The following is a 27,375-nucleotide window of genomic DNA, read 5'->3' on the forward strand; positions in this document are numbered from 1 at the left end:
TGCCTGTAACAAATCCATCACCGACTCCTGTTCAGACCATGAAGTCAGAGCTCCCGCTCTCCATCGCTCCCTGTCACCTCCACCCCTGCTCACTGCAGGTTACAATAAACCAGGGTCCAGGTGTAGACGGTTATTAGCTTCTCCACTCACCACAACATCTCTGAATATTTGTGAAAACCCATATTGATCCACAATAATGATTGTCAGTTACTGAATATGTTCAAGGCTACTTTACAGACTGAAGCAAACACAGTGACAGGAAACTCATCTTTTATTTTCACGTTGATCAGAGTTATAGAAAGAAACATGAAACAGTCTGACCCTCTGCTCTCTGACACGTTTGACAACATGAAAACAGCCAAAATCCTCATTAATCTGTTGGTTTCTTTTATTCTAATCAGCTCTAAAATGTTTCCATAAAATCTAATAAACTTCCTATTAACATCAGTGTCCAATGAAAATTCTAAAAATAAAGTCATTTTCCTGATTGTTTTGTTCTCAGACTGGAAGTCAGAGATCTTGGTTTCCATCCAACCTGAAGGTTTTCACAGAGCCGACTGTTCAGGTTTGACTCAAAGCCTCGTTTCTGGAACACTTTAGTCCTGAAACCTGCTGAAACTCTGACATGTTCTGCTGTTTGAACGTCTTTGTTTGTATAAAGACGCGGAGAAAATCGTCTCTGTGAAAACCTGTGATGTGAAAACCAAACCAAATAGACGAGCCAACCTTTGTGCTCGTGCTTCTGTAAGTGGATTGGAGGATTGGATATTGAACTGTATCAGCTGCTTGTGGGTGTTACAGATGATTCCTAATTTGCTCTCCTGTGAGTGCTGAACATCTGGCAGTGCGTCACATCAGCTGCAGCTCCCGTGAAAGGCACGGATCCACCTCGCAGAGAGCGGCGATCAGAGCCGAGCTGGCCTGGGATCCTTTTCTCCGCACCACGTCGATCACCTGTCGGGCTTTATCCGCCCTGCTCCTCACTCCACCTAAATCCATTTCATCATCGATGATGACGCGGCGCTCCAGGAGTTTATCCAGCAGCTTCCTCAGGACGGGTTCGGACACTCTGTCGATAAACTGAGAGCGAACGGCCGTCAGCTTCTCCTCTGCTGAGGAGTCAGCGGCGGTTTTTGTCGGCTCGGGACCTGGAAGACCTGTGAGAGAGAGGAGGATGGATTAATGCCGAGGTCAGAGTGAGCCCGAAGACCTCCAACCACGGAGCCTCAGCGTGAACCCGAACACCTCCGACCACGGGAGGCTCAGCGTGAGCCCGAAGACCTCCGACCACGGAGCCTCAGCGTGAACCCGAACACCTCCGACCACGGGAGGCTCAGCGTGAGCCCGAAGACCTCCGACCACGGAGCCTCAGCGTGAACCCGAACACCTCCGACCACGGGAGGCTCAGCGTGAGCCCGAAGACCTCCGACCACGGAGCCTCAGCGTGAACCCGAACACCTCCGACCACGGGAGGCTCAGCGTGAGGCCGAAGACCTCCGACCACGGGAGGCTCAGCGTGAGGCCAAAGACCTCCGACCACGGGAGGCTCAGCGTGAGGCCGAAGACCTCCGACCACGGGAGGCTCAGCGTGAGGCCGAAGACCTCCGACCACGGGAGGCTCAGCGTGAGGCCGAAGACCTCCGACCACGGGTGGCTCAAGGTTTCTTAGAACATCCAACAAACATGTTTAATCCAGCAGCTCCGACTTGGGCGGCTCCTTCCATCAGCTGTTTGCTCTAAATGCACCTTAAAAGGGAGAGAGGTCCTGTCACAGCGTGACGCTGCGTGTGACCTCTGACCCTGATGATGTCACCTGACTGTCAAACATTCAAACAGGTTAAAGGAAGTGCACGCCTGCCTACAGCCTCACTGACCTGCAGGTTGACCCATGAGCTTTCGCAGCTCCTTCGCCAGGTCGTTCCTGTTGATCTTCTTAAAGACGCTCTCCATCACCTGCACGGCTCCGTCCATGTCATACTTCTGCACCATCAGATCCACGGCGTCGCACCTCTCCGCCTTCGACAGCTGGTTCACTTTGATGGGCTCGATGTCTCTAAACCGCTCGTTCTTCAGGTTCCACTTGAAGGTCTTGAATTCCTCATCCGTTATGTCATCCAGGATGTTGACGAGGTCCTGCTCCGTCATCTCGGCTTCCTGCTAGCATCAGAAAACACTGTGATCAGACTCTGATGCATCATGGGTAATGAGCGTACACGGGACAAAGACGCTAACGCAGATCCAGCTTTACACTGTGAGAGCACCGACGTGAAACACAGTCAGTGTTAGCAAACATCTCCAGTAATAAATCAGTGCATTACAAACACATGGACGACTATGACAGAGGCACAGAAAGAGGCGGGGTTTAGTTCAGGAAGGAGGCGTGACCTAGAAGTACCTGCCCTCATCAGTGCTGTCTGAATTCCCCACATGTTACGGACTAAAGGCACTTCAGTGCTTCCTTTATTACCTCCTTTAGCAGAGGACACACTGGAGCATCCTTTGTGAAAGGGGAGGAGCAAACGGCCTCCCCAAACGAACACGTAAATATTCATCCATGACCTGCTGATACTCTCTGAACTCTGCAATAAAAACTACTTCCTGTTGTTGCATGAACAACATGGGTTCATACAAAGTCTGTATTAAGTGATGGCAACGTGTTCTGCGTGGTCAGTTTGCATTAATGTTCTTTAAACTGGTCAGGATCATCACCCAGTTCGACTGTGGGTCAGCTGGGATACAGGATCGATGGAGGGAACTCTAAATCCCGTCCACGGCCGACAGTCCCAAACCCACAGAGAGCCTCTTCAATAAGCAGATGCCAGCAAGGCGGAGTCTAAAGGTGCCTCAACTCACACACGACTTATCTTTCACAGGCTGTTCTCGTTTACTCAGCCTGCACAAAACAGTCAAAACGCAGAAGCAGCGGACACCCCCGACACCAATCAGGAGTCGGGATTGTCAGCATGCCCCGCCCTCAGCTGTTTCCTGTCACTGCAGCTCAAACTGGTTTGAACCTGATCTCAGATTAAAGACGAAGGGACCACAAACAGCTGACTGATGATAAAGTGTGAAAGAAGGAGCAAACCCTGCAGATGTTCTCACAGCAGGTTTACAAAGATGGCCTCCAGCTGCTTTTATTCAACACCAGCGAGAGCACAGACGTCAGGCTCGCAGCAAGGAAACCTTCTGTGGCGCTCGGCCTCAAAGGCCAAACCAGAATCTCTCAGCCGACCCTGAAGCTGACGAGGAGCTTCAGGTAGAAACGTGAGACACACTCACCTTTCAGCTCAAAGATGGAGCGATGACAGAGAAAGGAGCGCTTCCACTCGCTGGCGCCTGTCAGACGGGCTTCAGGGCTGCTGCTCTCCCAGTTGTCAGGAGCTGCTCAGACTGACTGATGTCGGAGGTTTGGCCTCTCCTTTCATGCTTCCTGTGTTAATGTGACACAGGAAGACGACATCCGCTCACCGTCAACCTCTCTCACATCTGTCTACGTCAGGCATGTTAAACATAAGGCCTGGGGGCCCAGAATGGACCCCATAAAGATACCAGTCTGGCCCGCTGAAAATCTTTGGAAAATGTGTGTGAGGACATCGATGTGTGACTTTTGACTATCGCACAGCTTTTAGTTTTCCTCACAGATAAAGACCCCCCCCCAAGCGCTCACATGAACTGTGCAGGCACCTCTACACTGACACAAAGGGCAGCTGGTTCAGCCCACTGGAGGTGGAAGTGGGCTGTATGTGGGTTAGTGAGGTTTGCACATGTGTCACTGACCTGCTTACTTTTCAGGTGCAGCAAGGACGGCCACTAAACCTGAAAGCAAACATTTGAGCTGCTGAAAGAAAATAACAGACTTTCAAAATAAAACATTTGAAATGAAATAATTTCTATTTTCAGTTTCAGTTTTATTTATACAGCGCTAAAACACAACAACAGTCGCCTCAAGGTGCTTTATACAATGATACATACAGACAATCACATGACCCCCTATGAGCAAGCACTTTGGTGACAGTGGGAAGGAAAAACTCCCTTTTAACAGGAAGAAACCTCCAGCAGAACTTAAAGAAAAGAAATAAAAGCAACAACAAAACATTTGAAGGCGTTTTCAGGAACAGCAGCCTCAGAGGGGCCGCTGTGAGGAAACGCCCTGACAAACACGGCGATGTTAGAAACGACTGACGCTGACAGGAAATGGCACAAAAGCTGAAACGAACCCTCCAATGAACTGAAAGACTGTGCAGAGCCTTGGCCCAGCAGCCTCCACGCTGCTGCTTTCACATGTCTCTCTGAGGACTTTAGCTTCGAGCTTCGGGGTTTCACAACCTGAAACATAAACAGACCTCAAGTGTTCATGAAGAAAAGTGGATGATAGTTGAAGCTAACGTGACTGGAAGCAGAGAGCTCTGCAGAGAAACCTGAGGAGGGTGATGAAGATCAGGCTGACACACCAACAGGATCAGCTGCTTTACTCACTGATCACTGAGCCTCAGCTTTCATTCATTGTTTTTTCTCCAGCTCTCGAAGGAGGCGGTCACATCTCTCTCCCTCACCTTATCTTTCCTGCTTGGTTTCTGTGTCCTAGTCTAGTCTCGTCTAACTCTAACCATCATCAGTCTCCCAGTCTTGTTCTCTAAAACTAAAGAATAGATCAACTGGTGTCTCAACGCAATTGATACACTTTCTCTACGAGAAGCCTGGGCTCAGGGGAGTCCAACTGTGCTACAGGGACGTTTACTGCCGGTTACACGATGGGTGGATGGGAGAGTGGGGCGTCGTGTGCTTGGTGGCACTCTCGATGGAGGACATTGAAGACATCTGTTTATTCAGAACCATGATAACAGGGTTCTTGGTGTTCAGAGCTGGGTCAGCCCTGGTTTATCGAAGAATAAAGAAAGCAGTCACAGAAAGTGGATAAGATCTTGGAAAAGCTCACAGCTCTGCAAAGGGATATACCAGTGATGGACATGAGATCAACTGCAAAATTAAATGCAGTCTGTTCGCACTAACCTTAAACCAAACAACCATCAACTCTTTCAGGCACCCCGTCGCCATCTGAACGGCTTCAAGGCCGAGGCTGGATGGAACGACAAATTCTTTTCCCTGATTACAGGACTGTGCTTTAAGTCTCTGTCCATGTTTGCTTAAAACTGGGTGAAAGGACACAGGATATACACACACACACACACACACACAGATATACAATCACCCCCTCCACACGCCTCGGATGCACGTCCGTTATGTTGTAAGGTGTGAAGATCCATGTGTTGTCTGTGCTGACGTGTTTGTCCTCCTGTAGGAGCTCAGTCTGAGTGGAGATCTTTATTCTCCTCCTCCCTCATCTGTTGTGCATTTCATTGTTTCCAAAGCTACCTGTTCTGACCTTCTCCCCACTCTGATGTTTGTGTAATGTGTGGTCGGATGATTCGTTCATTTATTCATTCATTCACCGCTCTGATTAAAGGAAAAGATTAAAGGATAACCCTCTGCTGCAGGGTTTTCCTTTAATCGGACTGTGTGAGTGGGGCTCTGTGGGAAAACTAGTGCGTGCAGCTGCAGAGGAAGGATACGAGTGTAGAGCACATTGACTGTAGAAAACATGGACGACGCGACTCCGCTTCCTACCATTGTGCAAAAATGAAGCCAAAATATCCCGCTTGTGGATGCTGCCATCTTGCAAATTTGGAGCCAGAGTCTGCGCAGTAGTGACTTGAGGTGGAGCGATTGTGTAACGCTCCCGCCCACACACCCGCTGGACATGACCGCAAACACGCCCCTCTACACTTTTTACGTAGCCCGGCTGCTCCAGTTTTTTTGCTGGTTTACCGCGACTGACGACTCGTTTAATTAAGGTAAATACAACCATGTCACTGTTATAAAAAAAAGACACACAGCTTATCATCTTATAGTTCTAAAATCACTCTGTTGTTAATTCGTTTGCTAGATTAGCCGCTAGCATACGCACTGTGTTGGAGGCTTGTTGCTAGCTAGTTAGCGATGCTACACACCTGCTACTCTAATAGTCTGTGTTATTGAAGGATTCAGCATTTCTTATGTTTGTTATCCATTTTTAGACAGCGATGAGATCATCTGCACACTCTACAGAGGCCCAGAGTTACTGTTAATATCAAACATATAATGCTGTCCTTTGAGATTTTAACATAAGACTGTGAGTGTCATGGATCTAAAACGGTTTAAATCTTCAGAGACCTCTACAGCCTGGTAACATGGAGACTTTAAAAACATCAGCAGAACGTTTCAGTAGTGTAGTCTAATTTGTTCTTTTCATTTAATAATAGAGTCCATATTATATCAACAGCTACATTCACCCTGGAGAGAAACTAGTGAGGGAGACCATCAGGACCAAGCTGGGTTTCCTGGGTCCAGAGGTTTGGAGAAACTTCTTCCTTTTCTTTCATCACAGCTGTCCTGTGCCAGAGGTGCTGTTGACCCACTGAGAGAGGCTTCATTTAAGAAACACCAGGAAGACTGAAGCTCATCGCATTGATCAAGCAGGACTCATGATCTTCACCAGCAGCTCCCTCACAGGGAAATCTTCAGCACTCCTCCGTAGGCCCGATCCAGGAGATGGATAAACCCAGAATTTCATGAACACTGTGATGGAGACCTTTGGTTTGTGTAATGTTATAAATACTCGGATACTCCCCAGAGGCTCCGGACTTTTACATAAAGATATTATATTCAGTCCTGTAGAAAGTTATATATTTAAAAATATATGATCCTCTCTGGTTACTCTGGTATGAATAACTCTGAATCACTTTATGGTAAATAACACACTATCTGCAGAAAACTGTGAAAGAATTCCAGATGACAAGTTTGTAGTTCAACATACAAGTGATGACCTTTGACCTTCATCAGGTTTTATTTAATTGTGTCAGAGAAAATCTCATATGCTCTTCATGCAGCTGAGTACATCAAGTGTTTAAAACAGAAGCTGTGCAGGTCTGAGATCAGCAGCTTTGTGAAACACCAAACTGAGGTCCTGTTAATGCTGATATATAGTGACACAGTTACATGAGTGATTAATCCTTTTGTTTTTTGTCTTTAACTTTATCACTAAAGCTGCAGCTTTCACTACAGCACGTGTGGTAGGGCTGGGCGATATGGCCTAAAATCAATATCACGATAAATTGAGCAGTTAACCTCGATAACGATAAATGGACGATAACCACCCCAAGTGCCAAAAAAACAAACGTTGAAACAAACGAATCACATGGTTGTGCTGCAGGTGGTGGAAGAGGTTGGTTGTGTTACCTTGACTTGACGCAACAGTCTTTTTGCAGAGTTTACATTTAACAATTTTTTGATCAATATCATCCTTGTTGAATCCAAAATGTTGCCAAACGATTGATGATGCATTTTTTTTGTTAACAAGCGTCTCCTCTTCCTCCTCCACCAGCTCTACCTCCGTCGCTGCTGCTTCAACATTTAAATCGTCCTCCATTTGTTCACCCGTGTCTCGTCTTGTTACAGGTAGCAGTGTTGCCAACTCCTCAGTAAGGAAAATCGCTATTGGCTGTCCTAAAAGTCGCCAGAAGTCACTAAATGACATCATCGCCTAATTTGCATAATTGGTCATGCTAATATAATTGTAACCTACGTTGTTGGAGAGAGAAATAACATTGTGGAAGAGACATAAAGTGAGTAAAAAACGTCCTAAATGCATTTAGAATTTATTTAGAACTACAAATTAAATTTATTTTAGCAATTATTGTTTTTTTTAAAGTCAGAATTCCAACCCTGCTCCTTTATCCGGGCTTGGACCGGCAAAAAAGACCCGAAATAGGCACTCTGGTGGAGTTACTTTGTGTGTGTGTGTGTGTGTGTGTGTGTGTTTATAAGTAGTTTTAAACCTCGTGATCCACAAAACAGCATAACAGTAAAAGAAGAACTGACTGCGTTACAGTCAGTGTGGGAGCAGCGGCTTCGCTCATGCGTGATTCATTTGCAGTTTGGACGCATAGGTGTGAACATCTCCTGCCCTGATAGCAGCTGGGGGAGGACTATCCTCCGCCTGTGAGTGCTTTGGTACGGGCGAGGTGCCCACGGCAGCACCCGCTGCTTGTTGAGAGTAAAAGCGATACCCACTTTCACGTCAAAAAGTCGTCATAAATAAATCTCCAATAATACCAGAAAAAGTCGCCAGATTTGTCGCTAGTCGCTTTTTAGAAAAAAAGTTGCTAAGGGCGTCTGAAAACTCGCTAAATATAGCGACAAAGTCGCTAAGTTGGCAACACTGACAGGTAGTAGAGTCATGTGACTCCACCCCGTCAAGTCTGTAACGTAGCACAGCGTCTTAAAGGGACATGAACATCGCCAACCTGCACGTGCCTTTTTTTTTTAAATACCGAATTTACCGACATGGGCAAAATGTCGTCGATGAGAGTCATAAATTTCGGTAACGATAAATTTTTGATATATCGCCCAGCCCTAACGTGTGGTACTTTAACCTTTGTACTGTTTTCATCAGTTCATTTTGCAGTTAACATGTGAACATGTTGGATGATCTGTCTGCTGTCACTGGGTGGTGCTGAGGTCTGAATCTGAGGGCAGCTCCTGTAATCACAAAGACAACAGAACCATCAAACTCAAATATAAATTTTATCCCTCAAAATTGAAATAAAGCTGATTCTTCTGTCCTCACACACTCAGGATCTGAAGTTCTTCTCTTACATTTTTTCAGTATTACAGTACACTACAGTACTTTAATCCATAGTTCCTGATTAATGAGGAGTTACTGAAGTACCAGCTTTTAAAAAAGATGTTACTGTCTTTACAGATGTGGCAAGAGACTGAAAACATGCTGTTGTTTGCACATATTTAATAATCAGCTCTGCACAGGAGCTGAAGCAGGGTGCAGCCTGTTGCTTTTACAGTATAATACTTGTAATAAAAGTGCAGTAACAGTAATTAGTGACTGATTAGCCCGGAACGTTTCTCTTGATTTCTTTAGTAAATTCATTCACCTGCACAGATTAGCTAAACGAACCCTGACAGCCGAGTGCTCATTTTAGCTAGCTAGGTCTCAGGACATAGCTAAGGACGGTAGTTATGGATTAGCTTACAAACACGTTTAACTTACCGAAAAAGTGCAGCGGGGCCTCGGGTCCTTCTGTCGGGTTGTCCAGTTTACTGAAGAACACCTCAGGCTGTCAGGTTAAAACACTCGGTCGTGTTTTCGTAGCGTAAACGCTGGCCCTCCTCTCAGAGCCTACGCTCTATCTGCTATTCCCGAACACAGATACGCAAGTTTCTCCGTGACTGCAGCTGCCAGTCAAAGCTGCTATGATGACGTTTCACCCCAATTTAACATCACCGCGGTAGGAATTAGAATCAAACTTATGGGAAAGGAGACCCCTTGGACATCAATCAGCATGATGAGAACTATTGATAACAAAAGAAAGAATCTTTGGAAAAAAATTATCTAAGGAGAATAAATTTATTTTAGTCTGACCCCAGTCCCATCCGCTAACATGGAGGAGGCGGGGTTTATGACCTATACTGCAGCCAGACACCAGGGGGCGATAGAGACGTTTTGGCTTCATTTTTGGGGAGCTGTGGCGTCGTCCATGTTTTCTACAGTCAATGGTAGAGCACTGTGGAGCTCCACAGTAACCGGATACACGTGACCTCCACAGTAACCGGAAACACGTAACTTCAGTTAAATTCAGTTAAAGACTTTAGCAGCGAAAACTAAATTGTGTTTTTGCTCCTATTGATGCTGCTGAGAAATAAAAATGGTTTTAAGTGGGGGGGTTTTAACACTCTGGGTTTGTTCAAAAAAATTCAACATCCCCTAAATTGTTCGTGGCCAAAAGTGTACAGTGGTCCCTCACTATAACGCGGCGCACCTTCCGCGACACTCGCTGTTTCGCTGATTTCTTTTTTTATTTATTTTTTTTACAACACATCGTGTTGTGCGTTCTGATTGCTGTAGACCATTGTCAGTCAATCTAGTCCAGTGTCTCCTGTACAGGAGCGGTCCCTAATAGGCCCACGGACTGGTACCGGTCCGTGAGTCCTTTGGTACCGTTCCGCGAGAGTTGAGGCTCCGGTGTGAAATGTATGGTTGTAGTTGTGTGTCTTATTTTGAAAGAACTATTTACGCGTTACCATAGCGACCAGAGAGCATTAAGAAGCAGAGAGGAGGATGTCACTGTGTTGTTGGTGCACAGCTCAAGTCACCTTTATTATTATATTTACAAAATACCACAGTTTCTTTTTTATTCTTTTGCTGTATTTATCCGCGACACCTTAAAGGTCGTTCCCTGAAAATATTGTCTCACATTAAAGTGGTCCGTGGTGCAAAAAAGGTTGGGGACTGCTGCTGTACAGTACAGAATGCGTTTAGCTTGTCGAATTTACATAAATCTTCGATCGCTAGCAGTGTAACTCTGAAGTGCTGTACTGTATGTTTGTAAGTTTTCTCCCAAACAAACACAACAATGCCGACGAAACGTTTTGCACCCTCAAATGCACCTTTTGGTTTCATTCCATAATACTGGACTATGTTTCTACGAAGGTTTGAACTCTAAGAGTGTTTGAACAAAAGAGAAAAGTGTGAAAATGTCCGTGCCTGTCTGAGAAAAGTGTATAAAACATGTGGTGAGGGGGTTTTACAGTCTTAACATCTATAATAATTGTAAAAAATAAAGTTGGCTACTTCATGAATTTCACCTACCGCGGGTTATTTTTAGAACCTAACTCCTGTGATAAACGAGGGACCGCTGTATTATTAATAGTAGAGTCTGGGACATCTAATTGATTAACATCAACAATGATTATGCACTGTTATTTTTGTTCAAGGAGAGCAAAAAATATAAAACTCTCTCAGCTTGTTTGTTGCCAAAAATGGCCACTTTTTGTGTATGTTCACAAAATGCTATAAAATGTATATTTCTTAAAACATTTATCTACTTTTACCGATGTGACTCTTTAAAATAGCACCAGTCCTTTTCATCAAAATCAAAATTGTATCTAAATTTTTTACTCTTTATAGCCAGTTAGGTTATATATTACCATTAACTTTTCAGATAAAACGGTGATAAAGTCCTAATGTTTTCATGAAACTTCCTTTTTTTCCCCCATATGAGCATCGGGGAAAAGGCTGTCTTGCAATTGGTGAGGTCACTAGTGTGTGCCCCATTTCTTCCAGGATCACTCTCTTTATAGGTTTTAGTGGACTCCTAGTACTGTGAAGTGGTTTCATGGGACAAAGGCATGTATTCCAAGATCTGGGAGATTGTAGAAATGAGCAGTGATGCCCTTCCTACCATCTTTCCAGAAAAATAAGTGATCTGGAAGCTGTTAGGCTTACTTACAGCAGCAGCACTTTCTGCACCTGCATAAACTCCCGGACACATTTACTAACAGTGTTTGTTGCTGTATGTGCTGCAGCTTTGAATTTTTTATTAATATATATTTTGTTAATATTTTGGCTATGGTGTCTTTTTATGAAATGTACAAGAGTTACAGTGTTTTTAGCATGTGCTTCAAAGCTAAGTTTGACTGGGAAACTCAAATCTCATTAGCCAGTATCAACAAAAATTCACTGCAGCCTGTGTAATATTTGATGAGTCATTATTTATTTCAGTCTATCTTGCAAATACATATTTGCGTTGCAATGTCATGCACAAACACACAGAAGTATTAGATCCTTAAGATCAAACCTGCATCATTCTTTTGGTCCACTGCAGTGTAGTAGTCAAAAAAAAAAAAAAAAAAAAAAAAAAAGAGAGAGAGGTCAAGCCACAAATGGCCAGGATAGAGCCCAGAGGGGTAATGCGTAAAATGTATAAAAATATTATTGATTACAGGGTAATATATTAATGTTAATATCAACAAACAATGCTGTTGCATTTACACTTAATTTTTTTACTATAACATGGAAACAAGTGAATATTTAATAATAAGTTTAACTGGAATTCTGTACACTGAAAAACAAACAACAACACATAAAAAACACAAACAAACAGCCAGTGCCTTCATCTGTCCATTAAATGTCAAACATCGCATTGACCCGTAGTCCCTGCTCATCAGCACAAGCTTTTAAAAAGAGCTCCATGTCCTCTGCAAACTGAAAAACAAAGAGGAAGAAGTCCCTCTACACAAAAACACTGCAGATGACAAGCCAGGCAAACATCTACTTGAATGCCTCCTCATCATGAGAGCCTTGAAGTTTTTTTTAAGAAGACTAAGACCACAGTGAGGGCGTTTCATTTTCAAGGACTTTCCACAAGCCACAGTTTCATTTAGCACAGAGGGTAGAGCACATGAACGTTCTACTGAAGATTCAGAAAATGGTTTAGATACTGGAGACAAGACATCGAGAGGGAGATGGGGCTCCTCGGAGAGTTCAGTGGGGAGCAGTCCTGAATGCTGACATGAGAAAATTTGCCTTGCCATATCCCAACGCTGTATGACTGTCATGTTACAGACAGGGCAGTGAAAGTGTCTGTAAGAGAGAGAAAAAAAGAAAACAAACAACAACATGTAATTTAAATGTAGTTGTATAGAATGCAATCAGTTTATCTAACAATCGGATTGTACATATTAACAAAAATATCCAAGCCATCCTCAATAATGAAAGCAAAATGGTGTGGATCACAAGAGCTGTCAGGAAATGTGGTGAACAGGAAAAAAAAAAATTTAATGAAAACACGCTTTTTTCTCTCGCTGATGAATGCACTGAACTGTACAATGTGAAAAGCAACTTTTAAGTCAACAAAGAGACTGCAGAGGTGCTGAAAAGAAGAGCATATTTATAACTATGAGGTATATTTAATATCAACATACCTTTGAAAGGCAAAGCATTTTTAATGTGTCCATTTATATGCTCCTCAATCTTTGCCTTGACAGTAGGGCTGAAAGTGGGGCACAGAGGGCAGTGAAAGAGTCTTCTGCAACATGTTGTGCATTCCTGCAATTCTGGATTGGAGGCAGAATTCCAATTTGATATGAGCATCTAAAACAGAGAGAAAAACAGATAAACACCATATACACATTTAAGTTCAGGTTTTAGCAGAAATACCACATTACAGTTAGCATGTAAGAGATTTGGTGAGAAAATTCTTTACAAAAGCATAATTTACAAAACACTTTTATTTGTGGCATACGTATCTATTGACATATAACAGACAATTTAACAAAGGCTAATTAAAGTCTGGGCAATAAAAAAGCAGAACAGAATGGAATAGAGAATATTAGTATTTATACATATATAAACCTCTTTGTGACGACCTTGTTACAATGTTTTTGCAGGTGGAATGAAAGACATGAATAAAGTGCAATATGCAGTAAATGGAACAATGTGCATTGATGTTACAGATAGTGAAAAGTAGTTCAATAACAAGCAAAAAATAAATACGTTTGAAACTGACCACTAAATGCTAACCAGAGGTGTCAAAAGTACACACACTCCTTGCTAAAGTTTAGATACTTCGGAGGTATGACCGTTTTTGTAACGCTAACAAAGTGCCAAAGTAATCAGTGTAAGCAAACTAGATGATTCCTAAAATTATATAATTATTAACGGCAAAAAAAAAAAAATTATACATGAAAGACTCTGTCCCAACCTTTAGGATCCACTTGCAAGATTTCCACAGTCGATGATCCACGCAGGAACGTATTTCTGCCTACTGTGGAGGTCACGTGTTTCCGGTTACTGTGGAGGTCACGTGTTTCCGGCTACTGTGGAGGTCACGTGTTTCGGGTTACTGTGGAGCTCCACAGTGGCTGCAGCCAGACCCTTCTCGGTGAAGCTGACGGTGAGAAGAACACGAAGAAGTCGATGTTTGTTTGTCCTAGTGCGCAGGCGTCATGTGAGGGTGCAGTTCCTGCTGCGGCCTGCGGGGGCGGCAGAGCGCGGCACAGCGGCGAAGAAGAAGAAGTAGCAGCGGCGCCAACAGCGAGCTGCTCGGTCCCACTCCTTTCTCCGCTTCAAGCCGCTTTAAAGACCGCAGCATGAGGCCCGGACCTCCACCCTGACCGCCACCCGGAGCAGCCCGCGGAGCTCACAGCGCCGGTGCACAGCCGCCTGTTAACAGGTCCAAGTAACGGCTAACGGCGGCTTCACGGAGGAGACGAGGCGCTGTGACGTCACTGATAATTAAGGTTTGTTTTTGTTTTTTTGAATGAATCTTTATTGGAACAAACAACAGGGGCAGCAGCTACCTCAGTAATTAGATTAACGGAAGCCTGCTGAGAAGTAAAATCAGCCCAAACAGACTGAAGTTTGTTTTCTATTGTTTACCTGCGAGAGTAGAAGAGTGACGTCATCAGCGTGTAAGGTTGGAGGTTGATCGCGTGTGGCTGTGAGCAAATCTGCTCTCGTGTTCACAACGAAACCAAACACAGAGTTACATGAGTTCAGAGAAGAGCTGTTGAGGACGTGGTGTGGGTGGGTTGGTGTGCAGCAGGAGGCTGAGGACGCAGCCTGGGGGGTCCACAGGTGGGGGGGCGAGTCCGACTGGTTGAGGCGGGTCAGTGGGGAGGTTATCCACAGGTTGAACAATAAAGTTGTGCTCTGACGTATTTAAACTGTAAATGTTGTTTCTAAACCAAAGCCGTCCTGCTCTCCTTCTTCCTGGATCAGAGAAAAGCACCTTTACTTTTCTTTATATGAAGATCGTCAGGTTTAAACAGCTCTGCGTCTCCACAGGCTGCTCCTGCAGGAGCTCCGAGACTCCCTGTGGGTTTGAGCCCATCTAATGGCTGCTGTCATTGGTGGACGGCTCCGGTCTCTGCAGTGATGTCACCATGTTAGTATGACCCCAGCTTACACGGGGACACTTCTGTGTTTCCGTCTGAGCTGAGTGAAGTCATTCCACCTTAAATCAGCTGCAGTTACAGTACTGAGGGAGGTAGCCAATCAGATCTGGTCTATTCTGATGTCATCAGTCGCAGACCGTGGTATCGTGCTGTCACAGTGGCTCCACCCACAGATGCTGGGTGGTGCAGTCGGCTCAAAGCTGGTTTGAACTTTCTCCTGTGGCTGATTGGATGTCCAGCTGTGTGACGCCCTGTATGATGTGATTATGACGCTTGTTCTCTGTGGTGCCCCCTGCAGGTGTTCCAGATGATTGTTGACGGTCACAGGAGGGAGGAGAGGAGGAGCAAGGAGGTGGGCTGCCAGTGGGAGAGCCCCGAGGAGGACAGGAAGGAGGTGGGCTGTCAGAGCCAGGCGGTGGAGAGGAGGGACGCCGCCGTCCAGGTGGATCTGCTGACTCAGCAGCTGAGCTGGAGACACTCAGGTGAGACTCGGTGGGACGGGGCCTCCGTGGCTGAGACACTCTCTGATTTATAACTGGGCTCTCTGAAACACGGAGCTTCAAACTCAGGTCCAGTCCAACGTGTCTGTAAAGCAGCCTAAAAACAAACCAGCTGCACATGAAACACAAACTGACTCAAACACAGGAAGCCTGCCAACACACAGGCCGTTACGCTGGTCGCTATAGTGATGCGCCATAGTGCAGCTGTAATAACAGTGTGTGTGATGAAGGGCTCGACCTGAGGAAGGAACAACCTGATTCCACAGGCTAGACCTGGGCCCAGGTCCTCTGTGGCACCCAGAGGCCACGCAGAGCCGGTCCACACAGATCCACACATACACAGCAGTGAAATAAACGGCAGAGGGAAGAGAAGCAGGAAAGACTGAGCCGGCTGTCTACTCCTGCAGCTCTGGGCCTTCCACACAAGCTTCACTTTCACGTGGAGCTGATGAAGCTGAGGGTGGAGAGTCTTTGGCTGACGCAATGTTTCTGATGGAAACTGGCTCACCTGTGCGTGTCTCTATGAATGTTGGATAAAAGGGTGTGTGCCTCGTCGCCGAGCGCCGCCTTTGGGTTTAGAGCCTGTCGGCGTGCCACTCACCCGGCCACAAACGTAGAGTCATGGGTGGAGTCACAGGTGAAGTCACGGTCCACGGGCTTTGTACTGAAGCCACCTCACAGGTGAGAAGATGGTGAACTTCCTGTTCCTGTCCCACACCTGCTGATTAGAAACACCTTCTGCCCAGGTAAACACACCTAAGCAGACACGCTGTTTTCTCTCTCACAGATGTCTAAATTTATCCAGAATTCATTGCAGTGCTGACATCGAGACCGTTGATGGCGTCATGGCCAGGTGCTGTCTGAGTTATTAACTGTTTGAAGCAGAACGCGCTCACAGGTACGCCTCCCCCCTCTCAGGTGTTTCCTGGCACTGCGGCGCCATCCGGGTGGATGAACCAGCAGGGGGCATTCTGCTGCAGCTCTGCAGGGGTCACACGTCACGCTGTGTTCCCTGCGCCACCGACCGCCCTGCCCTGCTACCCAGTGTGCCTCTGTTCTCCGAGCACGAGTCGTCTCCTTCAACCAGCATGCCTCCCCTGACTCCTGTGGACGTCTCGGCTGCTCCTCCTGGACTCATCGCTCCCCTGAGCCCGGGGCTGGCCGAAGACGAGGAGCAGGAAGAGGAGCAGGAGGTGCACGTACCTGAGGGTAAGTTTTGTAACAGTCAGGTTAAATGAGATGTTTGAAGATCGAGTCCTCTCGGAGCAGGAAGTCTTTAATCTGCTCAGGTGTTCTTCAACTCCCAACCTGTCATCCTTCAGCCTCCTCTCATCAGCTCTCTGCATCAGTCAGTATCTGGGTTATTGATTAGTGATCGGTTCTTTGTATTAATCAGTATTTGAACATTAACTCCCTTTTCTCTTCTCCTGCAGAGGAGCGACTCTGCTCTGAGAACATGGCATTTAAAGAAAAGAAGAAGATGGAGGGGGGGAGGTGGCCTGATGGAGGTGAAAGACAAAAGTCATCACTGGCTGACAAATCGACCAATCACATCGCAGGAAAACCACCCGGGAAGAGGAGGAGACTAAAGATGAAACTTCTGGAGAAGGATGAGGAGTCCCACACCAGCAAGCGAGGAGAGAAACAAACAACCCGGATCCAAGAGAGGAAGAAGAACGAGGGGCAGGAGGAGGAGGAGAGGGGAGGGGAGGAGACCATGAAAGAAGGGGGAAGAGTCAAATCTGTCATAATGAAGACTGAGGAGGCGGAGTGTCAGAGACCGAGGAGGAGGATGGTCGGTCCGACAGTCAGATACCTGCTGGAGTCTGAGCAGCAGTCACATGGGCCAACAGAGGCCAATCACAGCAGAGCAAGCAGAGACGTGGGGAGGAGGAAGACGGGGAGGCCGAAGAAGGAGCAGAAGGAGCTGGATGACAGCAGCACAATGGAGTCCTCAGCAGACGGAGGAGCAGAGAGATGGTGGAAGCTCTGCCAGGTCAGTCCTTCACTTGAACATCACATCACCTTCGTTTCTCTGACCTTTGACCTTCAACTTTACCTGTCTCCAGGTGTGTGGTCTGAACTTCACCAGCCAGCCGTCTCTGGATCTCCATCTGTCCGTCCACAGACCGGCTTTGAGCTGCGCACAAGCTGCTGCTGACCAACAGCAAGAACAAACCAATGACGCGAAGGGTGATGCAGAGGAGAGGGAGGAGCCTCAGAGGCCAAGGAGGACAGTCTGCCAACCAATCAGGTACCTACTGGAGTCATCACATGGTTCTGTAACAGCCAATCAGACCAATCGGGAGGCAGCTACCAAACCCACAAGAAGGAGAGGAAGATCAAAAGATGCTGTTGGGGGCAGGGCTTCAGAGGTGATTGACAGGCCTGAGACTAATGCTAAAGACACAGGTCACATGGTCACAACAGGAGGAAGAGAGGAAGGAGAGGAGGAGCCTTACAGGCCAAAGAGGACGTTGGTTGGCCTCCTGGAGTCAGAGGAAACATCAGGTGGTCTCAGAATCTCCAATCAGGACGCAGAAAACAAACCCACACAGTACAGGGGAAGATCAAAAAATGTTTTTGACTTCAATGAGGCTGGGGGCGGGGCTTCAAAGATGACTGACTGTTCTGATACTGAAGATAAAGAAATGGGTCACACGGTCTCAACGGGAGGAAGACAGGAAGAGGAGGAGCCTCAGAGACCAGGAAAGACGGTCAGTCCACCAATCAGACGCCTTCTAGAGTCAGAGGTGATAACACATATTTTAGAAACATCCAATCAGGATACAGAACACAAGCCCATGTCTTCTGACCTTTACTTGAACTTTACCTGTTACTACAGCCTCTTTTTCATTAGTACCTACTCGGATCGACTCGCCGTGGTTTTCGGGGTTGCCCATTAGGTCATAGTTCCTGGTACCGGGTGCTGTTTGGCTGGCGTTCCAAGTGATTCGAGCAAATACTAAAATTTCCCCCCAATTGGCCGGTCAGTTGCTTCCCTCGATGAGTCGTGACAGCGTCTCATTCGCAAAAAATGAAAAGCGCCATTTTTGAAGTCGGGCAGCAACAGAAATGGCTACAAAAGCAACGCTGTGTACCTGAGTCTGACGCCACAAACCGAGTAGCAGGTCCATCATCGCCTGGACATCCACCGTTATTGGAGTTGCACATTAATCACGTCAGGGGACACTCGGGCACGTTGCTATAACAACAACCACGTACATTTGGTACTTACCAGATTGTAGTGGAAAACCAGTCGTGGCGAGTGGTTCCGAGTAGGTAACCATAGGAACTTCTTCTTTCCCGACCTTCAGCCAGACTTTTCTGCACCTTTTGTCTTTAGTTAGTTTTAATTAACCCAACGCTCACATGACCTTTGCCTAACCTTTCCCCTCTCCAGGCGTCTGTCTTCCACCCGTCTGTCCACAGACCAAAGCGACTGTTCGGCTGTCACCTCTGCAACAGGAAGTTCAGCCGTGCCAGCAGACTGTTCCGGCACCAATGTAATCAGCACCACAGCAATATAGGTGGTCTCTGCGGCAATGGATGTGGATCGGCCCTGAGCAACGCCCGAGCTCCTAAAAACAAACAGGAAAAACAGACCACCCAGGATGACAAGGAGGAGCCTCAGAGGCCCAGGAAGCCCCTCTTCACAGCACCCACCGGGGCTCCTTATTGGTCAAGAGACATAAATCGTGTGAGAAAAAGTCCCAGCTGGTTGGTCGACTACTGGACCCTGAACAAGAGGAGGAATGGAAGGAGGGGGACGAAGAGGAGCAGAGTGGAGGAGGACGACGAGGAAAGGGAGGCGCAACAAGTCTGTGTGGAGAAGGAGGAGGGGCCTCAGAGGCCAAGGAGGACGACTGTTGGCCCACCAATCAGGTACCTGCTGGAGTCAGAGGTGACAACAAGGGGTTCTGGAAAAGCCAATCAGACCAATCAGAAGGCAGCTAACAAACACACAAGGAGAGGAAGAGCAAAAGACTCTGTTGGTGGTGGGGCTTCAAAGATGACTGACTCTTCTGACATTGAAGATAAAGACACAGGTCACATGGTCTCAATGGGAGGAACACAGGAAGAGGAGCCTCAGAGACCAGGAACGACAGTCAGTCCACCAGTCAGGTACCTGCTGGAGTCGGAGGTAATGTCACATGATTCTGGAACAGCCAATCAGAATGATCAGGAGGCAGTTATCAAACTCACAAGAAGGAGAGGAAGATCAGATGCTGTTGTCCTCTGTGAGGCTGGGGGCGGGGCTTCAGAGATGATTGACAGGCTTGACGCTAAAGATAAAGACAGAAGTCACGTGGTTGTAAAGGGCAGAAGAAAGGAAGACGAGAAGATGGAGGAGCCTCAGAGGCCGAGGAGGACGATGGTCGGCCCACCAATCAGGTACCTGCTGGAGTCAGAAGAGCTGTCATGTGGTCAAAGAACAGCTAATCAGGACACAGAAAACAAACCCACACACAGCAGACGGAGCCCAAAAAAGGTTGGTAGCTACAGTTAACTGATCAATCTTGAGGCAGCTAACAGCACCTGCCATTAATTAATGCTTCAATCTTAAATATGATCAACCTATCTCTAATAATCGGCTATGTACCACAGGCCTTCAAGGTGGCTGTAGTTAAACCTTTACTTAAAAAGCATCTCTAGACCCAGCTGTCTTAGCTAATTATAGGCCAATCTCCAACCTTCCTTTCATATCAAACATCCTTGAAAGAGTAGTTGTCAAACAGCTAACAGATCATCTGCAGAGGAATGGCTTATTTGAAGAGTTTCAGTCAGGTTTCAGAGCTCATCACAGCACAGAAACAGCTTTAGTGAAGGTTACAAATGATCTTCTTATGGCCTCTGACAGTGGACTCATCTCTGTGCTTGTCCTGCTAGACCTCAGTGCTGCGTTCGATACTGTCGACCATAATATCCTATTAGAGCGATTAGAACATGCTGTAGGTATTACAGGTACTGCACTGCAGTGGTTTGTATCATATCTATCTAATAGACTCCAGTTTGTTCATGTAAATGGAGAGTCCTCTTCACACACTAAGGTCAATTATGGTGTTCCACAGGGTTCAGTGCTAGGACCAATTCTGTTTACATTATACATGCTTCCCTTAGGCAGCATCATTAGAAGACATAGCATAAATTTTCACTGCTATGCAGATGACACCCAGCTCTATCTGTCCATGAAGCCAGGTAACACACACCAATTAGTTAAACTGCAGGAATGTCTTAAAGACATAAAGAGCTGGATGGCCGCTAACTTTCTGCTTCTTAATTCAGATCAAACTGAGGTTATTGTACTCGGCCCTGAAAATCTTAAAAATATGGTATCTAAGCAGATTCTTACTCTGGATGGCATTACCTTGGCCTCCAGTAACACTGTGAGGAACCTTGGAGTCATTTTTGACCAGGACATGTCCTTCAATGCACATATTAAACAAATAAGTAAGACTGCTTTCTACCATTTGTGCAACATCTCTAAAGTTAGAAATATCCTGTCTCAGAGTGATGCTGAAAAACTAGTTCATGCATTTATTACTTCCAGGCTGGACTACTGTAATTCATTATTATCAGGATGTCCTAAAAACTCCATGAAAAGCCTTCAATTAATCGTGACCTTTCCTCTCTGCAGGCGTCTGTCCTCCACAGACCGAAGCGAGTGTTCGGCTGTCACATCTGCAACAGAAAGTTCAGCCGTGCCAGCAGACTGTTCCTGCATCATTGCGATCAGCACCGCAGCATCTTAGACAGTCCCCACGGCAACAGAGTTGGCATGGCCATGAGCAGTGCTCGAGCTTCTGATAGCAAACTGAAAGAAGGAACCCAGGGTAACGACGAGAATGGGGAGGAGTCTCAGCGGCAGCGGAGGACTAGAGTTGGCCCACCAATCAGATACCTGCTGGAGTCAGAGGAGCCGTCACGTGGTCTTAGAGCAGCCAATCAGAGTGCAGCAACCAAACCCACACAAAGGAAAGGAAGAATGAAGGCTGGTGGCCTCACTAAGGCTGGGGGCGGGACTTCACAGATAATTGATAGGTTTGAGGCTGCTGTTGCCACAGAGAGACAGACAGGTGTGCACAGACAGACTTACCTGGTTCACAGAGACCTGCAGGATGGTCAGGTGACTATCTCCCCCTGCTCTGTCACAATGCAGCGCCTCCTCTGATTGGCTGATGACATTCTTGTTAAACATGTTTGTTTTAATTTTTTGGTTTGGTTTCAGTGATTTTAGGTGTGTGTCACACTCTTTGTTTTTGAACAATAAAATGAAATAATGTCCAGCTCCTTTTTTCTGTCCTGCTGTTCATGGTTTCTAATAATGAGGTCAAAGGTCAGGCTGCACCACCCATGGAACTGCATGATGTTAGAGAGGGGATATCTTTATATGGTCACGTCAGGCTCTGATTAATCTAAATCAGTGTGGGCCATGACTCCCTGGTGGACGTCGCAGGTACTGCAGGTGGTCTGTGAGCCTGGAGCCATCGCTGCGTAGTAAAAATATCACAAGTGCTACAATCAAACCGAAGTAAAAGTATTTGAGTGTATTTAGCAGTAGTTCCAGTCCTGACAGAGAAAGTCCTCCCTGCATGGCTCCTGTCAGTCCATCATCATCATCATTGTCAGTTTTCAGATTATAGAGCTTAAAGTGTCACCATGACGATCAACAGGTGAATCTTCATCCTCACAGTCAGGATCACTGGAGAACGCCGGACTGCAGGACAGGTGTGGTGCAGATAAAATCGGCCTCACTGAGCACAGAGCTGTTTATCATCTAACACAGCACATAACAGGCGAGGCACGATTGTCCAATCAGCAGCCTCCCTTGTAACACCTTTGTGTTTGTGATTATAAGCTAGACTGATGCTGCTGTCCCATCTGAGCTGTTCGGGCGTCTCCTCCACTCTCACTGCTAGCTCGCCTCACCTGTTAGTGTCACTAACCTCTGACTGCCCCGCCTCAGTAACGTGACCTCTGACCCCTCGTCTTCCTCACTAGTTCAGCCCCTCTTGGTGCCTCAGGGATCACTCACATGCTGCTGTTAGATTCACACAGGTGAAGCACACCTTCAGTTTGTGACGGGCAGCCAATTAGACAGACGCTGGCTCAAAGGGGGAGGGGCTGCACAAATTGTTCCAGTCAGAGGGGTGCAGGTCGAGTCATTCTGCTGCGCGATGTTATAAACATTACGGTAATGCTCCAGCTGCGGTCTTTACGGTGAAACGGCGGAAACCGGAAGTCAGTTCAAAACAGCCGTGGCGGCCCCGAAGAAGAAGCTGCTGAGATGAGCGAGAGCGGCGCTCAGGTGAGAAACCGAAGCTCGCGTTTACCTGTGTGTCACGTGACCGCGGCGTTGTGTGAGTGCGCTGTTAGCACCGCCCGTGTGACGGTGACTGTCAGAGGTTGTGTGTCTGCTTTCAAATGATGTAGGAAGAAAACAGCCAGTTACCTGTTCGAGTTTGGTACAGGTTGTGTATAGGTGTGTTGCTGTGACCTTCACTGAGCAGAGCTCTGCACAGCTGGAGATGCTGCCGGAAAATCTGCCAGACCTCAAAACACGTGTTTAGTTTGTAGTGTGGTACAGTCTACGTGCTGGAGCAGTGTCTAATGCTCTGTACAGTGTATATCCTGGAGCAGAGTGTAATCTGGTACAGTGTATATCCTGGAGCAGAGTGTAACGGTGTGTGCGTCTCCTCAGCTATTAGCTCGTCTGGAGGCGCGGCGCTGCCTGAAGGATATTGAGCCTCGTCTGTTTCCGGAAGATGGAGGACCCGACCAAGGTGACTGACCACGCCTACCCAGTCACAGCTGACACATGCTGTCAGGTGACTGTCTCACTGTATGTATTGTTTCTCGCTCTCAGGTGCGGTGGTGGAGCTGTTCGGGCTGGAGGGCACAGGTGAGTTCACGATGCAGGAAGTGCCTCCACTTTTAACCTGCATGTAAACTCTGTGTGTGTGTGTGTGTGTGTGTGTGTGTGTGTGTTGCTCAGGTAAGACGGAGCTGCTGTATCACCTGCTGTGCCGGTGCGTTCTGCCGGAGGCAGCCGGGGGTCTGGAGGTGGATGTGGTGTTTGTGGACACAGACTACAGCCTAGACATGTTACACCTGGTCAGCATCCTGGACAGCAAACTGAGCGCAGGTATATGCACACGCACACACACACACACACACACAAACAGGAAGTTACACACTAACCCTGTCTCTCCGGGTCCTTAGCGCTGTTGGCCGGAGCAGACGAGGCAGCGCTGCGCTCATGTCTGTCCCGCCTCCTGGTCGTTCACTGCTACTCCTCCTCACAGCTCCTCCTCACGCTCCACTTCCTGGAGACCACCTTGTCGTCACGGCCCGCCCTGGCGCTGATCCTCATAGACAGCATTTCCGCGTTTTATTGGGTGGATCGCTGCGAGGACGGGGTCAGCTACACCAAACAGGAGGAGAAGCTCAGCAGGTGTGCGGAGCTGCTGGGACGCCTGCTCAGGTGGGTCCATCATATCCTAGAGTTAGACTGATTCAGGGTGCTCACAGGTCATGTGTTACAGTGCGCTGCGTGACATCACCACCACTCTGAAGGTTTCCGCTGAGCTCTGATATGATCACGGTGTGCAGCTTTTTTTCTTCCAGGCACGCCAAACAAACACATGTGCAGAGTGCCCCCTGGTGGTCAAACTGTGCAGTGTTAGCACTGTAGGTCAGGGTGTTGGCTGATCAAGTGTTTGTGTAAAATGTTGGTTTGTTCGTGTTTTGCTGGGTCAAATACCGGACCTGAGTGGAGCCTGTGGTGGTTCTGTTCTGGACTCTGGCTCACTAATATTCTGATTTTTGGCTCCTCCTACTCCCCAGGGATTATAGAATCACCGTCTTCGCCACCTGTCACGCCATCAGGAGGCCCGCCGTCCCCTCCTCCTCCTCAGACTCCGAGCGGTCGTACCTCTGCCGCTCCTGGCAGAGGCTGGTGACCCACCGGCTGCTGTGCTCCAGGCAGAAGCCAGGAAACAACGTGGCTGGTGAAGGAGGAGACGACCAGGAGCAGAGGAGACATCAAATCTTCACCGTCCACTGCACCACCACCTCCTCCATGGTCAAGGCCTCCTGGAGCAGCTCCTTCTGTGTGACGGAGGCAGGAGTGGAGTTCCTGTTGGAGTCGGAGGAGAACAAATGTGCTGCACGTCAGTAACTCAGACTCTGGTCCAATCATGGATCAGGGAGATGTCAGTCATCTGGCTGGGGGACCAATTACATTTGAGCCCTTGCCGCGGGCACGCCCCTCACAGCACAGACTCTGTTTACTTCATCTGCGTGTTTTTCTGTGTGATTTGATTCAGTGTTCTGTCTGCTCGACCCACAGTGGAAACAGGAGCAGACTATAATGAGCTGCACAGGTGGGACTGTACAGGTACAGGGAGAAGGGAGGGGGTGGGGTCAGGATGAGGTCATCGCCAAAGGGTCAGCATAAATGTTTGTGTTCAATAAACTGGACATGTGTGTTGTGACCTGTGTGTTTGTTTCCACTCAGACCCATCAGCAGATTTTAGATTAATCTAATTAATAATAACTCTGAGGTGGGTGTGGCCTCAGCTCCAGGTGCTGTCAGGTATTCTGTTACTGTGGGCGGAGCTTATCTCTCCTGTGTAACATACATAATCCATAAAACAACCACCATAACCATCGATGTTATCCAAGATAGACACGCCCACCACGTCAGCATCCCTGTGATGAAGCCATATGATGATGATGAGGGTGATGACGTCACTGTCACGGACAGTTTGGCTCTTTTAAACTTCAGCGGCTAATAACCGGATCCTCTTCCTGCAGGCGTGGCGCCCTCGGGTCGACACTAACCTGACCCTTCACCCCGGCCCTCCGCTCCGTGCTCGGGCACGTGTCTGGCGCGGTCCGGATCCTCGCGCTCCGCTCCGGGACTTCCAGGTCTGCTGACAGAGCCGCTTCACCAGAGCAGTCCTCCAGCTGATCCCTCCGCGGGGTCAGACACACTTTTTACACAACACAAACAAATAATCCCGGTGCCCGCGTGGATGCTCGCACACCGGCACTTTTCACAGGCCGACCCTCGGTGCACGCCGCCCATGTCCGGGTCTGACGGGAGCGTGCGGCCCGGTGAGGCGGGACGTGTTTTGCGGGACCTACTTCCTCTGCTGGCGCTGACAGGCGGTGCTTCGGTCGCTCCCAAACATGGCCTCCGTGACGGAGCGACCGCTTCAACTTTAATTTTTCGCCAGTTTTCGGAGTAAAAACCGCGCTTTTCCCTTCGTGCTCCACCGGGAATGTTCCGCCGGAGACCCGGCCGTGCCAGGCGTGTCAAACGGAGGCTGAGGTTGGCAGAAGTTTGCTGTTGGCTTTGAAGTCGTCGCTCTAAGTTGGCTGAAAGCTGGAGAGGAAAAAGAGAATTGCATCGAATCAGTAAGGACGCTTCTTCCCTATTCTCTCGACACTCCCGCGGCTCGCTAAACGGCCCGCTTCCTGCCGCCGCTCCCGGCCCGCCGCTAGCGCGCGGCGGACCGGGCTGCTAACAGCTAGCCTCCGCGCTAATGTTAATAGAGAATTGATCAGTCAACTGGGCGGTCCGAGCGAGCTAACGGCTAATCGCTAGCCGCTCCGGGCCGGGGGAAAGCCTTTAAACAGCGAGTTAGAACCACCGAGCGGCTCCCGGTACCCTCACTGAGCCCGCACCGAGCGTGTGGGGCTGTGAGCGCGCTCACAGGCGGCGGTACCGGGCTCCACGGCCGCTGTGACAGGCGAGCTTATAAGCATGCTAACCAGCAGGTTACCCACACACAGCCACCCAGCGAGGCTCACTTGAAACCTTAACCTCACCAGACACAACACTGAGCTCTCACCTGGTGTCCAGCGGCACACCTCGGCAGGTACACGCTGGAACACACAGCAGCTAGAAATGAGAAAAACACAACAAAATATGCACTAGGTCCGTTTAGTCAGCACACTGTAAACACTGTGCACCTGTGCAGGTGAGCACTCTGACCCAGCTGACACCAGAGAGCTGCACCTCATCGGTCCCGGGTTAAAACAGCTGGATTACATTAATCTTGGAGATGGCACACAGAACAGAGCGATACTACCTAAACAGGCAACAGCAGCGCTCACCTGTACCAGTTCCATCCGAGATTCAAACCTAATCTGGTTCTAATAATCCCACAGGTGCTGATCGAGTCAGTCAGTTCATCTGCTGGTTAGTTTTCACTGATTGATCAGTTTGTCTGTAAACAGTCAGAATATGGAGACAGGTGTAGTTTACAGTCTCAGGTGGAGGTCCATGGGTCAGGCAGCTGTTGGTGGCGTGGATCAAAGATGAGACCGGCGTCCTTAAACAGGTCACATTCTCCTTGCACCATGTCTGTTGTGCTTGATGGTGAATTCACCTGACCATACATGTTTGCCTGCCCACACAGCTGATCAGCCAGTGGGATTAAAGATGAGCTCATGTTTTTGTTTACTTCCTGTGTCTGAACTAACCGCGCCGTAAATCCCACACCATGTTTCCGCACGGTGTTTGATGGTGCTCCTCCTCAGCTGCTTTTCTGCCATGCTGGCCGAGCTGAAGGGACCCCGCCGCCCGTCTGGCGGAAGCGTGGACGTTAGAGGTTAATTGTGTTTTAATGTCAGCTGTGATTTTGTGCAGATGATCACTGTGTTCGTTCCTCAGCAGAAGCTCAGACGCACTCGCTGTTTAGTTCAGGTCGAGCCAGCTGGGCTCTTCCCACCCCTGATTGGATGTTTAGAGGGCATGTGATCACAGGTCATTGAGCGGAACAGAAGCTCACAGAAATGAAGATTCAAACTTTTCAGTGAGCACCTGGATCCTGGTGATGTGAGCACCTGTGCGGCCGTTGGCTTTGACTCTCTGCAGCTCGCCATCCGGCAACAGTAACCGTGGCTGATGTGTCTCCATGGGGGGGAGGGCCCTCGGGATCAGTAACCTGGGTCGGGTTGGTGATTGGTTGGTGGCGGTGAGGCTAGTCTGGGCCTGCTGTCCTCTGCGTGTCCCCGTTTGTCCTCCCAGGTTTAATAAAGTTCAGGTGACCACGGTAAATAATCCAGATTA

The 27,375-nt window shown here is 47.9% G+C and overlaps 3 protein-coding genes and 1 long non-coding RNA gene across 7 annotated transcripts; 2 read left to right on the forward strand and 2 right to left on the reverse strand.

Annotated features, from left to right (window-relative positions):
- Nucleotides 1-253: 253 nt before the first annotated feature.
- On the reverse strand, nucleotides 254-23,591 carry LOC112847789 (uncharacterized). 3 transcript variants are annotated; one of them, XM_025910195.1, is made up of 3 exons: nucleotides 23,493-23,591; nucleotides 1,875-2,154; nucleotides 254-1,157 (listed from the first exon to the last, which is right to left on the reverse strand). In XM_025910195.1, exons 1-3 carry the CDS (start codon nucleotides 23,550-23,552, stop codon nucleotides 850-852), a joined length of 648 nt encoding a protein of 215 aa, XP_025765980.1. In that variant the 5' UTR covers nucleotides 23,553-23,591; the 3' UTR covers nucleotides 254-849. The 3 variants fall into 3 exon arrangements, with proteins under 3 accessions (XP_025765980.1, XP_025765981.1, XP_025765982.1); XM_025910196.1 differs by lacking the exon at nucleotides 23,493-23,591 and adding an exon at nucleotides 3,280-3,430; XM_025910197.1 differs by lacking the exon at nucleotides 23,493-23,591 and adding an exon at nucleotides 3,280-3,430 and having other exon boundaries at nucleotides 1,875-2,157.
- Nucleotides 11,946-13,733, reverse strand: LOC109194204 (uncharacterized). Its single transcript, XR_267976.4, has 3 exons — nucleotides 13,596-13,733; nucleotides 12,817-12,985; nucleotides 11,946-12,475 (listed from the first exon to the last, which is right to left on the reverse strand). It is a non-coding gene; the product is annotated as an uncharacterized LOC109194204 (long non-coding RNA).
- Nucleotides 13,997-21,549, forward strand: LOC102079853 (uncharacterized). Of its 2 annotated transcripts, none has more exons than XM_013265279.3 (7): nucleotides 13,997-14,133; nucleotides 15,089-15,272; nucleotides 16,209-16,499; nucleotides 16,724-17,286; nucleotides 17,360-18,043; nucleotides 18,694-19,782; nucleotides 20,929-21,549. In XM_013265279.3, exons 2-7 carry the CDS (start codon nucleotides 15,098-15,100, stop codon nucleotides 21,460-21,462), a joined length of 3,336 nt encoding a protein of 1,111 aa, XP_013120733.1. In that variant the 5' UTR covers nucleotides 13,997-14,133; nucleotides 15,089-15,097; the 3' UTR covers nucleotides 21,463-21,549. The 2 variants fall into 2 exon arrangements, with proteins under 2 accessions (XP_013120733.1, XP_013120734.1); XM_013265280.3 differs by having other exon boundaries at nucleotides 17,360-18,007; nucleotides 20,929-21,547.
- On the forward strand, nucleotides 22,325-25,697 carry xrcc2 (X-ray repair complementing defective repair in Chinese hamster cells 2). Its single transcript, XM_003457170.5, has 6 exons — nucleotides 22,325-22,599; nucleotides 22,993-23,074; nucleotides 23,158-23,193; nucleotides 23,287-23,436; nucleotides 23,514-23,775; nucleotides 24,138-25,697. Exons 1-6 carry the CDS (start codon nucleotides 22,579-22,581, stop codon nucleotides 24,469-24,471), a joined length of 885 nt encoding a protein of 294 aa, XP_003457218.1. The 5' UTR covers nucleotides 22,325-22,578; the 3' UTR covers nucleotides 24,472-25,697.
- Nucleotides 25,698-27,375: the final 1,678 nt, after the last annotated feature.

This window comes from Oreochromis niloticus, linkage group LG9 (assembly GCF_001858045.2).
Source record: "Oreochromis niloticus isolate F11D_XX linkage group LG9, O_niloticus_UMD_NMBU, whole genome shotgun sequence".
In the NCBI taxonomy this organism is placed as follows: Eukaryota; Metazoa; Chordata; class Actinopteri; order Cichliformes; family Cichlidae; genus Oreochromis; species Oreochromis niloticus.

Bases quoted from the DNA above. Each gene is read 5' to 3' on its own strand.
- xrcc2 (XM_003457170.5), top strand. From the start codon at position 22,579: ATGAGCGAGAGCGGCGCTCAG. The intron at 23,075-23,157 runs GTGACTGACCAC...TCTCGCTCTCAG, and splicing joins AGATGGAGGACCCGACCAAG to GTGCGGTGGTGGAGCTGTTC. The intron at 23,437-23,513 runs GTATATGCACAC...CCGGGTCCTTAG, and splicing joins GGACAGCAAACTGAGCGCAG to CGCTGTTGGCCGGAGCAGAC.
- LOC102079853 (XM_013265279.3), top strand. From the start codon at position 15,098: ATGATTGTTGACGGTCACAGGAGGGAGGAGAGGAGGAGCAAGGAGGTG. The intron at 18,044-18,693 runs GTGATAACACAT...TCCCCTCTCCAG, and splicing joins GACGCCTTCTAGAGTCAGAG to GCGTCTGTCTTCCACCCGTC. The intron at 19,783-20,928 runs GTTGGTAGCTAC...TCCTCTCTGCAG, and splicing joins GCAGACGGAGCCCAAAAAAG to GCGTCTGTCCTCCACAGACC.
- LOC112847789 (XM_025910195.1), bottom strand. From the start codon at position 23,552: ATGAGCGCAGCGCTGCCTCGTCTGCTCCGGCCAACAGCGCTAAGGACC. The intron at 2,155-23,492 runs GTTAGTGTGTAA...TGATGCTAGCAG, and splicing joins TAAGGACCCGGAGAGACAGG to GAAGCCGAGATGACGGAGCA. The intron at 1,158-1,874 runs GTCAGTGAGGCT...TCTCTCTCACAG, and splicing joins GCTCATGGGTCAACCTGCAG to GTCTTCCAGGTCCCGAGCCG.